This window comes from Panthera uncia (assembly GCF_023721935.1).
Source record: "Panthera uncia isolate 11264 chromosome A1 unlocalized genomic scaffold, Puncia_PCG_1.0 HiC_scaffold_17, whole genome shotgun sequence".
Classification (NCBI taxonomy): Eukaryota; Metazoa; Chordata; class Mammalia; order Carnivora; family Felidae; genus Panthera; species Panthera uncia.
The window spans coordinates 85,133,081-85,147,402 of record NW_026057577.1 but is presented as its reverse complement, the minus strand read 5'-3'; the positions used below and the strand labels follow the sequence as shown (position 1 = coordinate 85,147,402).

General features: G+C 35.4%; 1 protein-coding gene across 6 annotated transcripts in view; it reads left to right on the top strand.

Moving 5' to 3' along the window:
- Positions 1-14,322, top strand: part of TMEM232 (transmembrane protein 232) — a 211,669-nt gene that overhangs the window by 40,375 nt on the left and 156,972 nt on the right. For all 6 annotated transcript variants that reach the window (XM_049647699.1, XM_049647700.1, XM_049647703.1 and 3 more), the window contains 2 exons: positions 2,815-2,914; positions 7,812-7,978. In XM_049647699.1, the coding sequence (XP_049503656.1) occupies positions 2,815-2,914; positions 7,812-7,978 (267 nt within the window). The remainder of the gene's footprint in view (positions 1-2,814; positions 2,915-7,811; positions 7,979-14,322) is intronic.

Sequence of the window (14,322 nt, the reverse complement as noted above, 5' to 3'; positions counted from 1 at the left end):
AGTCTGGCTTTTCTTCCTTTTTCTTCTCATCCCCTTTAGGGACATATTCTGTTCGTTGCCTTTTATATTTCTGCTAGCAATAAATGACTATAAAATAAAGTTTTAGCCATTGTACAAATTGCTTATAATTTATATATACTATGTCATTTAATTTTTAAAAGATTCCTATATCTTCTCATCTGACAGTTTAGACAATTTGCACAGGTTCATAAAGCAGCTGTGAACACTTGCACAGAACTTGAACAATGATCAGCACTTCAGATGTATTAGACATATTAACTTATTTAATCTTTAAAACAATTTTAGAAGATAGATGCTATTGTTAGCCATTATTTTACAGACTGTGGCATAGAGAGTCTAAGTGAATTATTCAAGGTCTCAGCAGAGAAGGTTTTGAACCCCAGAGTCCATTGGAGTGTCAGTCATAATGCTATACATTTACCTTGCCTCTCAGATTTGCTAATTTTAAAGCTTACTCCTTATTCTTCTAGATAATATAAATGAGATAGTGGAAATGCGCATGCTCCATAAATACCTTTGATTTCAGGCAAGAAGCCATTTCAGATATACTCCTCTCCCTTTGTAGAATTTTCATTATATATCTGACAGTCAGTTGGAAACCTCTCTTTTGATCTCTTCTCTTTGACAGTATGCTATACTGAAAGGTATTGCCAGGAAAGTATCACCCACCTTCATATGCACCATTTTATTGTTCAGTAATATTTGGCCCAGTGTTGGGAAGTACCAGAAATATTTGATACCATAATATTATTTGCTTTCAGATTTTGTGTGCATTCTTTCCTTGTTATTCATCTATGTGTGTAGAATCATCTGAAGTATCAAAGTCTACCACTGAAGTGTGGAGAATAACATATAAGGAACAATAGTTTAATATAGTTTAGACATAAATATAAAGTGTTCTTCAACCTGCTATAAAAAACATGGAACACATAACCAACTATTAAAATATAACACATAATAAATATTATTCAGTATTCCTATTTTGTAGTTAGATAACAGAATCAGAGTAATGAAGAGAAGAAGTGATGGAAAGAGAAGGAAAGAAGGGGAATAAAGAATAAAGGAAGGAAAGATGGGAGGGCTAGGAATGAGAAAAATGACAAGCAGAGAGATTCAGCCTAGGAGGCAAAGTTCAAGCTGTCAAGCTACAGAAAGAATATGTACACAAATGAGACATGAGGAAAGATGCACAGAAGGTCCCAGAATATTCTAGATGTATAGAAAGGCAGATTTTTAAATAAAAATTTAGCCTTTCATAATATTATAGATGAAAGCTTTTCAAATCATTTTGCCAAGCATAGTTATTACTAGGGATAGCCCAGGGTCAGGTGAAACTCATGACCAAATTGGGGTATAATACAGTGATTATTCAAACTGATCTGTTTTTCATGAATTTTTCGATTTTCTCCAACATGAAATTTTTGAACATTAATTTTCCTTTCAATATCCATCTCTAATTCCTTGCAAATTATTCTCCTTCTTATTATTTTTTCATTCAATGTCTATAACAATAGGTATTTTGATTTTAATACTCCCACTTAGAATGCTGCAATATTCTTTTAAATGATTTGACAGTTTCCACTTCACATCTAACTTCAATCTCTTAGAGAAGTACAGTACTATATCAAAGTGGTCTATATGAAGAGATTCCTTGGGTATGCTTTATACACATTTTCTTTTTATTTCTTTAAGTCTATAGATGGTGCATGTTCATAATTTATAGATACATATATAAATACTGATGGTGCATTCTCAGAATTTATTTTATCAATAGAATTTTGTGATAAAAGTATTTGGAAATCACAGCTGTAACAGAAAGTTCATGACTTTTGGTGCAACACATAGTCTTGGGTTCAAAACCCAGTGTTGCCACTTACTTGTTAAATTGTCTTGGTTGAATCACTGCCACTGGGTAGATTCATCCTTTTTACTTTATTATTATTTTTTTACATGTGGATCTGACACTAGCCTGCATCACTATTAAGAGGATTTGATTTGGACTATCTATATCTTGACAGTGATACTGTTTTATTTGTTTTTTTCCCCCAAATCTTTTGATTTAGCAGTTAACGAATTTGTGTTCCTTTTATTTCTATCGTTTGTGGGGGTTTTCTCTCATTTTCTGTGAAAACTTGCATATCATATATTTTTGCAGATATTCCATTTTCCATATTCAATGTCAAACAAACTTGCTCTACAGGAAACTTGATGGAGGTAAGAGGGCAGTGTTTATTCATCAGTGACTTTTTCTTCATAGGGGAATTGGGATCTTAGTGTAGCATAGTATGCACCAGCAGAACATTTCTCAAAATTATCTAAAGAAATGTGTTTAAAACTGTTTTGGCTGAGACTCATGGGAAGAAATGTCTTCTGCATTGCAATCCAGCACACACGTAATACTCACTGATTTATATACTGAACTGTGCAATGTACTATGATATTTTCTCTTCTCTTCTATTTTGTTTAAAAATCCCCTCTCAGTTGATTTCATGACTCAGTTAAGGGGCATGACTTGTGATTTGAAAAATACTGTTCTATAGGACATAGAACAGAATAGCAGTCGGTACTGGTCATATATATAATGTAGAGACGATTTATAAAAGGTTTTTGGCTGAACCAGTCTTTCAATCTTGATATAAATGTCTTAAAGTTATTTCAAAAGCACATAATCTCAAGTGAGTCTGAAATTGTTTCATCAAAGCAAATGTAACAATAAAATGGTTTATTTTCCTCATAGTTTTTACACATTTATTGATGCAGCACAAAAATACTTTTTTCTTTTTCTTTTGACAGATTGGCTATTTGGTCTTTTTACGACTTTTTATATATTTCCTGCATGGTCACCTAGGAACTTTTAAACAACATTTACTTAGGCTTCAACCATATTTATACGGTAGACTATCTTTTATTTTCTACACTTAATAAATGTTTTATGTTATAGTTTGAGAAGCTCAGACTATCACTATAAAGAACATAAGCTGTATTTTATTCTTCATGAAAGATAATAGGTACAGTATTGCAGAACACAGCTTCTGGGCCAGATTGCATGGGTTTTAACTTTCCTACTTAAATACATGACCTTGTCTGTGACTCAGTTTCCTCATCTGTAATCATGTCTACCTTTCCAGATTTCAAGAAAGTTAATTTTATATTTTAGTAAGGTAATATTGGTGGCAATGTAGATGCTGAACTGGAGTAAAGAGAGAGTGGATACAGGACATCAGTTAGCTATGACATTAGTTGGGCAGGAGATGTTAAAGATTATGAACTTTGAAAATGGGAATGAAATAGAGTAAAATTGTTTTGGAAAATATTTAGGAAAAAAAGACAGTGGGTTGGGTGATCAATTGGATCCAGACTATATATAAGGGAAAATGAGAAATTCAGGAGGAATCTTAAATTTTACATATTGACAGAGTCAAGATAATGGTATTCTAAACTGAAAAACATTTGGAGAAACACTGGACATATTGAATTTTAAAGGTCACTCAGGTGTATATACCCAGTGAGCAGTTGGAAATATAGACTTGGAACAAGGGAAATAAACGAAATCTGGAATTCACTTATTTCTTGGATATTAACGTACATGATTTGACAGTCATCCATGTTAACAAGGCTGAAATAACCTGGGGGGTGGGAGGTGGGTGGTAGTGGGAAATTAATTCTAGGAATAGGCTTGGGGAACATAAACATTTAATAAATTATTGGGGTGACATATGTTAATGAAGGGAAATAAGAGGGAGTGATGACATAGAAATCCAAAGAGGGGAGGTTCAAGAAGATCAACATTATGAAGAGCTATTGAAGTATTAAATGGTAGGAGGTCTGAAAGTTGATGGCTTTCTGTAAGCATAAAGTCACTGTTGATCTTGGGAGCATTCCCAGTGGAGAGGTGGAAGCAAAATTCAGATTGCAGGTAAATAAAGAGTGAAGGGAAAGTTTAAGCATGAGACAGAGATAGTGAACTATTACAAAAAGTTAGCTATAAAAGAAAGAGAAATATGTCAATAGTTTGGATGAAAAAACAAGGTCAAAAGACAGTTTCACTTCTTCCTTTCCAATTTGGATGCCTTTTATAAATATGATGTTAACTTTGGCCTTGTCATATGTGGCCTTTATTATGTTGAGTTACATTCCCTCTATACTGGCTTTGTTGAGAGTTTTTAAAATCATAAATAGATGTTGAATTTCGTCCAATGATTTTTCTGCATTTATTGAGATGATCATATGATTTTTAGCCTTCATTTTGTTACCCTGGTGTATCACTTTGACTGATCTGAGGATGTTGTACCATCTTTGTATCTCTGGAATAAATCCCACTTGATCATGGTGTGTGATCCTTTTAATATATTGATGAATTTGATTTGCTAATATTTTTTTTGAGAATTTGTGGATATATGTTCATCATGGATATTGGCCTGTCATTTTCTTTTCTTGTGGCATCCTTGTCTGATTTTGGTAGGGTAATGTTGGCCTTGTAAAATGAGTTTAGAAGAGTTCCTTTCTCTTCTATGTGTTTTGGAAGAGTTTGAGAAGGATTTGTATTCTTTTTAAATATTTGTTAGAATTCATCAGTGAAGCTGTCTGGTCTTTGTTGGGAGGTTTTTGATTACTGATTCAATTTCCTTGTCAATAATCACTTTGTTTATATTTTCTCTTTCATCTTGATTCAATCTTGGTAAGTTATATGGTCATAGGAATTTATCCATCTCTCCTACCTTATCTAACTTGCTGGTATATAATTGTTCATAGTAGTCTCTTAGGATCCTTTGCATTTCTATAGTAGCATCTACTTTTAGTTCTGATTTTACTTATTTGAGTCCTCTTTTTTTTTCCTTGGTGAGTCTTATCAATTTATCTTTTCAAAAAACTTAAAAAATTTTTTTTATTTTATAATTTAACTTTATTTTTAAAAATTTACATTCAAATTAGTTAGCATATAGTGAAACAAAGATTTCAGGAGTAGATTCCTTCATGCCCCTTACCCATTTAGCCCATCACCCCTCCAGCAACCCTAAGTTTGTTCTCCATATTTATGAGTCTCTTATGTTTTGTCCCCCTCCCTGTTTTTATATTATTTTTGTTTCCCTTCCCTTATGTTCATCTGTTTTGTCTCTTAAAGTCCTCATATGAGTGAAGTCATATGATTTTTGTCTTTCTCTGACTAATTTCACTTAGCATAATACCCTCCAGTTCCATCCACGTAGTTGCAAATGGCAAGATTTCATTCTTTTTGATTGCCAAGTAATACTCCATTGTATATACACACCACATTTTCTTTATCCATTCATCCATCGATGGACATTTGGGCTCTTTCCATACTTTGGCTATTTTTGATAGTGCTGCTATAAACATAGGGGTGCATGTGTCCCTTCCAAACAGCACACCTGTATCCCGTGGATAAATGCCTAGTAGTGCAATTGCTGGGTTGTAGGGTAGTTCTAGTTTTAGTTTTCTGAGGAACCTCCATACTGTTTTCCAGATTGGCTGCACCAGCTTGCATTCCCACCAACAATGCAAAAGAGATCCTCTTTCTCCCCATCCTCGCCTACATCTGTTGTTGCCTGAATTGTTCATGTTAGCCATTCTGACAGGTGTAAGGTGGTATCTCATTGTGGTTTTGATTTGTATTTCCCTGATGATGAGTGATGTTGAGCATTTTTTCACGTGTCGGTTGGCCATCTGGATGTCTTCTTTGGAGAAGTATCTACTCATGTCTTTTGCCCATTTCTTCACTGGATTATTTGTTTTTTGGGTGTTGAGTCTGAGCAGTTCTTTATAGATTTTGGATACTGACCCTTTATCTGATATGTCATTTGCAAATATCTTCTCCCATTCTGTCGGTTGCCTTTTAGTTTTGCTGATTGTTTCCTTTGCAGTGCAGAAGCTCTTTATTTTGATGAGGTCCCAGTAGTTGATTTTTGCTTTTGTTTCCCTTGCCTCTGGAGATGTGTTGAATAAGAAATTGCTGCGGGCAAAATCAAAGAGGTTTTTGCCTGCTTTCTCCTCGAGGATTTTGATGGCTTCCTGTCTTACATTGAGGTCTTTCATCCATTTTGAGTTTGTGTGCATGGTGTAAGAAAGTGGTCCAGGTTCATTCTTCTGCATGTCGCTGTCCAGTTTTCCCAGCACCGCTTGCTGAAGAGACTGTCTTTATTCCATTGGATATTCTTTCCTGCTTTGTCAAAGATTAGTTGGCCATACGTTTGTGGGTCCATTTCTGGGTTCTCTATTCTGTTCCATTGATCTGAGTGTCTGTTCTTATGCCAGTCCCATACTGTCTTGATGATTACAGCTTTGTGGTATAGCTTGAAGTCCGGGATTGTGATGCCCCCTGCTTTGGTTTTCTTTTTTAAAATTTTAAATAAACTTTTTAGTTTAAGTGGATTGAATTTAAAATAAAGTCAAGGGCGCCTGGGTGGCTCAGTCGGTTGAGCGTCCAGCTTCAGCTCGGGTCATGATCTCACGGTTTGTGAGTTCGAGCCCCGCGTGGGGCTCTGTGCTGACAGCTCAGAGCCTGGAGCCAGTTTCCGATTCTGTGTCTCCCTCTCTCTCTCTGCTCTTCCCCTGCTCGTGCTCGCTCTCTCTCAAAACTAAACATTAAAAAAAAAAATTAAAAAAAAATAAAATAAAGTCAAAAGTGGAAAAGACTAGTATGTTGTAGGGTAAGAGATTAAGAGACTCGAGATACAAGAAAGGGGATATTTGTGGAAAAAGTCATGGAGGAGGGAATAGAAGGTAATGGTGGAAGTGCTTTGGAGAGTGACCAGTATGCACCACTACTACCAATTTGGACAGGGCATAAAACCAAGGTAAGATTGTAGACTAGCAGAGCAAGAATTCCTGGCTAGAGTGCCACTTGTTTTGATTTCTTCATACATTATAAATCCTCTTTCAACTCCTCACTGTGTTCAGCATAGTGACTCAACAAATAATCAGATGATGGTGGCAAATAAATTTTGAAAAATCATTTGCATAAAATGTCAATTTATCACATTAGCTTGTTCTTGTAGATATATCCTGAGAAAACCAACATCTTTGTTCCATATAGGATAAAAGCCCCAGATTTTGCCCAGCTCTCAAATACTGTTAAGTAGAGCCTTACATATGCTACATCTTTGTCTTCAACAATAGAATGATTCCTACCTGGGGCCATTAGCAACTGCTTCCTATTTATGTAGCCACCCAGTAGAAGAGTAGTTATTACTAATTTTTCCACTCTCAGTAGATTGAAACTCAAAAATTGTCCAGAAGTTTATAAAAAGAACAGCATAAATATGGTTCTGTTAAATACCAACATAGTGTTATGTTAAATGATAATAATTTTTGCCGTATTTAAAATATATTTTCTAAGAAATCAACAACAATAACATCTTGAAAAGAAATAAAACTGGAGAACGTAGGGTTAAAAGCAATGACTTGGTTTGTTTGTAGGATTACAGTTTCAAAGTATCCATTATGAATAGAGTATATGTTATAAATGTATTTATTTTCACCTGGAAATTTCAAAGCATTGTTGTACAGTAACTGTACTTAATTAGGTGCTCAACCATTATACCAATTGCTGTTCTGAATTATAAACTGTTATGTATTAATTATTTACCTTGCAGTTTTCTATTATACCACCAGGGGTCATACATAACATTAGAAATCTTGAGGAGATTCGGAAATGGATAGCAGTTTCATCATCTACATACTAAGTTTCATTATATTTTAGTAACTGAAACAAAATGAAACATAATGCAATATATTAATGACATAATTATCACAAATTATTTTTCTTACAATAGCACTTTCTTTCTCTGGAGGGTCATATTACAAGTATCCAAACATCTTGTCAAATATGCAATTCATTCTGAAAACCATGGAAATAATATGTAAAAGAGAACTCCCTTCTGGATCAATTTTTAACCCTGTTGAAAACAAGAAAAGCTATAAGAACATAGATTCGGATATGGTGAGTATATCCTAGTGTGTAATGAATCAGATAGCATATGATGAAATAATTGTGCGTGCCAATACAGTAACATTGCAGAAGATGAGTTTAGCTGGAGGTGGGGCCGGGGAGAGGAATGAACAGCAAAAACACTAAACCAAATGCACATTTCCTGGACAGGGGAAATGTAGTTAATAAGATTAGCAGGCATCAATATGCAGCACCACTACTTTAAATAGAGTAGTGTCATAATGCCTTTTTCCTTATAGATTCCATCTCAGCAATTTAATTGGAAATTGCACCCCAATTTAGATTAACTTATAATGAGGATTTTAAGATATTACATTTACATTAAAAGGAAAGTACATAAAGTACAGGCTATTAATGAGAGCATTTGTAGTATTTTATGCTGCCGTAATTCATATGTAATAACATTTAAAGTGCTATTTAAATCAATTGAAATGTTTTTAAATGGTTCAAAATTGAGGAAATAAAATAATTCCTATGAAAATATGAAAAATTTTCTTTTAATTTCTAACTCGGATATTAGTGATTAACATTAGAGAAAACTATCCCAATCATATAATTGCTTGGTCTGTAATAAACTATGTATTATGCCAACAGAACTACAGTGAACCATATAATTTGTTCATATATGTTATAGGCTGATGTACGTCAAAAGACAAACTTCAATCTCTGGGGCTCATAATATATTTCCCTTTCTCACATATACTCCAAAAGAAAGCAGTGAACACTTTAAAACCTTGATTCTTTTGTTATTTTATTTTTTGTTGTATAGACTTATTATTGCATAGTTTACAAGCAGAAAATTTGTTTTTCTAATAATTTCTTAAAAAGGAAAAAATATGTTTAACATAAGAGAAGTTGAAACCACTAAAAATTTTTGAGAAAGATTATTTTTTCAAATAGTTATGAGTTGCCTTACAATTTTCCCATGCTTCCCTTGGGCCCTTTCTAAATTTTTGTTTGTTTGTATTTGTTTTTGTTTCTTAAGAGAGTAAAGTTTGTTTGTTTATTTATTTAGAGTGTGTATGTGTGTGTGTGTCCGTGTGCAGGTACATGCTCACACAGGAGGGGCAGAGACAGAGGGAAAAAGAGACTTCCGAGCAGGCTTCCCACTGTTAGTGCAGAGGCTGATGTGGGACTTGATCTCAGGAACTGTGAAATCATGACCTGAGCTGAAATCAAATGTCAGACACTAAACTGACTGAGTCACCCAGGTGCTCTTCCCTTCGGCCCTTTCTAAATGTGTGTGTGTGTGTGTGTGTGTGTGTGTGTGTGTGTGTTTAAAGTTTATGTATTTACTTTAAGAGAGAGAGAGAGCAAGCTGGGAAGGGGGAGAGAGAGAGAGAGAGAGAGAGAGAGAGAGAGAGAGAGAATCCCAAGCAGGCTCCACACTGCCAGCATGGGCCATATATGGGGCTTGAACTCATGAACTGAGACATCATGACCTGGGCCAAAATCCAGAGCAGGATGCTCATCCAGCTGAGCCACCCATGTGCCTCCCTTGGGCCCTTTCTGAAATCAAGTAAAATATAAGTATTAAAGGAAACATATTTAACCACATCTATGTCATCATTCTAGCTTTAGTGTTGCTCCATCATTGACATAGAGTGACATATGCTAAGTAATTTGAACCTTTTGGTTATAATTACTAAGGAACACCAATTACTTCATGAACAAAAGGGATCTTGTTTTTAAGTTTAAAAATGTTTTGACAACAAATATATAATCTAAGATATGGAACAACTGTAAGAACACTGATCATGAAGAGTTAAGACCTGCTAGCAACTGACTGATTCAGACGAGGTCCGTTGGGCTCTCTAAACCCCCAAATGCTTATCTTTAAACAAGACATCATCACCATCAACACCATCACCACCACCACCATCATCATCATATTCACTCTAATCTATGGAGTTGTGAAGATGTGCCTTATAAATTAGTGAGTGCCATGAAAATGTAAACAATGATCACTGAACATTGTATTTAGAAACTCACTTTAATTTAGGCAGTTAAATATAATAATTTTCATCTAAGGGCATGATTATGCTGATTAAATAATTGTTTTACAGTGTGGTTAGTTGTGCTTAATGGAGTGATTTGAGTGTTTTTGCTCAAAAAAAAAAAGATACTGTGAAATCTTGACAATATGAGTGTTCTGGTTATGAAGAGGCAACCTTCAATGTTGATTCTGCTTCTCTTTAAGAACCTATCTGTTCTTGCCACTCTTGGTGCACACATGCCACAAGGAAATGGAAGCTTACCACTGGTACAGCTCTGACTGAGCTGGAAGGAGCAAGGTGTTAACACATGAAAAGAATGTTAACTGCTGAGAGTGGGACAAGTCACTAAGTCTTTGTTCCTTTTTCAACAGAGAACAAAGAGCTTTGTTTCAATCTTTTCTATGTTCTATCTCAGCTCTATAACTGTGATTCTGTGAGGGCTTTAGAACAGCTTTTAGCCTGTCAGATTTAGTCCCTCCTTTTGCCCCCTCCCAGTGCCACACCATATAAAGAATAGAAAAGGTAGTGTAGCCACAGTGCTACTACAACTTCTGGTTCAGCTAACTGATTCAGTGCTTGATTGCACGTTTGAACATTGCTCCCCAGTTTCAGCCCAGTGTCTTCAGTATAGCTTTGTCTAAGCCAGCCCCTCCAGTTCAGTTGAGTACTTAGCCATTCAATACCCATCTCTCTCACCTACTGCGAGAAGACCTGGGAAATGGAGAGGAAAAGGGAATATAAACAATACATCTGTATTCTACCCTCTCCCTTCTTTGTTATTGGCACACCATAATAGACAGCCCTCATCTTCCAATAATGCTGAAAGGTCCATGCCAGCATATTTTGGTCACTGCAACATATTTTGTTTTTAATATGCTTATGAGCATCAGAGTAAAAGCATAATTTGTTTTCCAAGTACTACTATAACACTGCTGAAAAATAAAGAATTCTGTAGGATATACACATTATATACACTATATAAGAGTATAGAAGTGTATTATATACACTATATAACAATAGGAAATTTCCCCTCCCTGCTTCTAGAGCCCATTTCTCCTTTTAATGTCCTTTTAAGCTGATTCTGACACAAGGTTCCCACTGACTTTGACAAATGGTGCACTTTAACTAGCTCTGTGGCATGCAGAGCCAGAACACAGGATTGAGTTCTTTGTCTTTTGCTCACTAGCAGAGCCGAATTTGCTGAGTACAATTGTCACATGATAATAACAACATAGTTTTTTGGAGATGGTAGATTAAGACGCAACCGAAATGCAGTAGACCCTTTACTAAATAGTTGTAGCTATCCTAAAGTACAAATCGTTTTCTAAAAACTAGGAAGCACACAGCATTTACATTCACATGTGGTTAGCAATCTCATCCTTTAATGTACTAGCAAGCCAAAGGCACTATCAAATTTGGGACATGTTGTGCTATAGTGTAACTGTACATGGTTACTAGGAAATCGGTTAGCTTGAGACACAGGTTCTTTAAAATTAGGAGCATTATCTTATGATTCATGTCCTATTATTGAAGTAGGACATTTGTGTTGAGAGGTCCTTTAATGGCAGTGTCAACCATCCACCAAATGACTGAAAGCAAGGATGAAACTCCAAAAGCTATCTCTAACCAGCCACAATACAGCCTATCCTTCAAAGCTCATTTCTGTTATAAAAGAGAGCCTGGTCAGACATTCAGAGCTTGTGTACTCAAATTTGCATAAAATTCAAGCTGATGTGGTTATCTGAAATTTCAGCCAACAGTAGATTAACAGCACTTTTGTGAGTGAGCTTCTCAAAATAGGTATTGTACAGCTGCACCTGATAGCTTATTGGAGGACATAATCAAGAGGATATGGCCACTGGTAGACCCACGAGCTGGCCCTGGGCAATCTGAGGCTCCTCACCCCCTTCCCTGTCCTTGGAATCTATGTTCTGCTCACTGTTCCCACAGCTGGAACCATTTTTAAGTATGCAGCCTTGAGAGAGCGGCCCATGTCTTCCTTTAATCTCAGCTGGATCTCTGGGTACAGGGTCCAGTTTGCAAACCAACATGGTCCAGCTGCCTAGCTTTAGACTATGGAAGAGACAAAAGAACTATAGGAAGGAGTCATAAAGCCAAGAAAACAAAGGAAAGAAGGAAGAGAGGAAGGAGGGAGGTAGGGAAGGGGGTAAAAAGAAAAAGTTCTCTGGGAGTCATTTAATGTACTGCTCAGTGTTTCTCATACAATCTGTGTTAAAAAAAAGGGCCCTCTCAACTTAAAAAAAAATTCCAAACTATCACAGACTGATAATTTTGTAAACTACATTAATAATGAATTACTGAAAATGAAACAAAAAAGATATAAAAAGAGAAACATTAATTTTTTTATTAGACTGAAAATATTTAAAATTAACTGTCAGATTGTTATAAGTGTTTCTAAATATGTATCCTTTATTTCTGTACTGTAGTTAACCGTTTGCAGATGGCACTTATCTGCCAGCCACACCTTGAATAGGACTGATTTAGTGTAAAGGCAGAGAACTCTACACTACCTCATACCTTCAAGAGCATTTCTCCCTCTTGTGCTACCGCACTGATAATGTACATGGTAATTGTATTAAATCACTTCATCATCATCACTATATCAATTCATTCAAGTTTGGAAAATATATTTCTTCTTTTGAAAAAGAGCAAGGATGAAACTTTAGCAAGATTTCCACGCAAATGCTTGAACTATATAAAATGGATGAGGATAAGTGATAAGCCTCACTAATCTGGAAAATTCATGGGTGTGGCAGGTTTAGTTGCTCTTGATGATGTGGATGCCCTTATGCCAAAGACCACCAGGGACACCTGCAATTAAGCTAAGTGTGTTCCTTATTTGTTGCAGAGAACACATACTCAAGGAATTAGGGGATATGGCAGTAGGAAGGTGTTACATTAAACCTACTATAGAATTTGGACTTTGGGTGATTTGGCGGGGCGGAAGGTCTAAAGAAGCAGATTTGATGCTGTCAGAAAGTAGGGGCAAATCTGTGATTGGGTATTTTGTAAGTGGTACAGTGAGTTTTGTCTGTGCTTAGAAAAAAATTACCAAGCCTTTTTCTTTTTTAAATTCATTTAGCGTGGTCTCAGAATAATATTGTCTGAGGTTGATATTCTGTGAGTTTATATCTAGCAATAGAACAAAATGACCAGGCTGTGAGCGTCAGACTAGCTTGTAAGAATATTGTTGTCAAATCAGCTCTGGACATCAGAGGCTGCTTTTTCTTTCTCAGGGATGAGTGAAAATGGTATCATAGAAAATTGAAAATAAAGCGTAAATCTTTCTCATTGTCTAATCTTGACATTTGGGAATTGTCTCTGGTGATAAGTGCATAAGTTTGTTACCAATAATTTTTGACTTAACTGAATAGTCTATGGAAGTATGCGGTGTACATGATTTTAAAAAAACACAAAGTATTGACCGTTAATTAGTCAAGCCATTCACAAGTTTCACATAGCTACTTACATATTTATTCAGAATAAGTTTGCAACAGGAGGGCTGTCAGGCATCCGGGCTGAGACAGAGCAGTTTGAGAAAAGAATTTCATTTATAAGATTTTCCATTTTGGGGTAGGCTCTCCTGCAAGGCAGAAAACTGAGTTACTTAGATAAACTCTGTGCATTTACTGAAGTCAGTACATCTCAGTCTTATGTCTTATATTACTTTAAAATAAAGCTTTTCATGGAGTATTCTAATATTCTAAACATTGGCTTGTTTTCATTTGCTTTTCTGAATTGTTGTTCCCCACAGTCAGTAGCCTTATGTAGAAGCATGATCTTACTCATGACTTTTACCTCCAGCATCCGAGTTCTCAACATAAAGTAGATCAATACATATCTATGGGACTTAACTAAACAGTTTACCAGAAACTCAAAATATCTTCATTTAAAATTTGTGTATGAACTTCTGGCCTTTCAATTTAAGAGTACTTAACATGAAAGTTACCTTTCAATTGTAGATTTATTACTGTTTGTATAATAAATGAGAGTTATAAAGCATTTTGGAGGCTTTTTAAGTGTTTCTTTGGGGCATACATTAAAGAATGAAGTATCACGTGATATTGTGTACACATCACAAGATGCGTATTTGAAACAGTATTGTTGGCAAAAATTCAATGAGAGTGCTATTTTATCACGTCTAACAATAAAATCAGGTTTCTTTGTACCAGTTACTCTAGTAGACCAATTAATCTATGAAACTGTTAGGAAGCACTTTAAGAAAAAACTAACAGGTAAGAGTCCATTTTTTTCCCCTGAATTTGTAGGCTTTTAAAATAGTTACTAAGCAGACATTGACCATGTCTAACTAGGCAC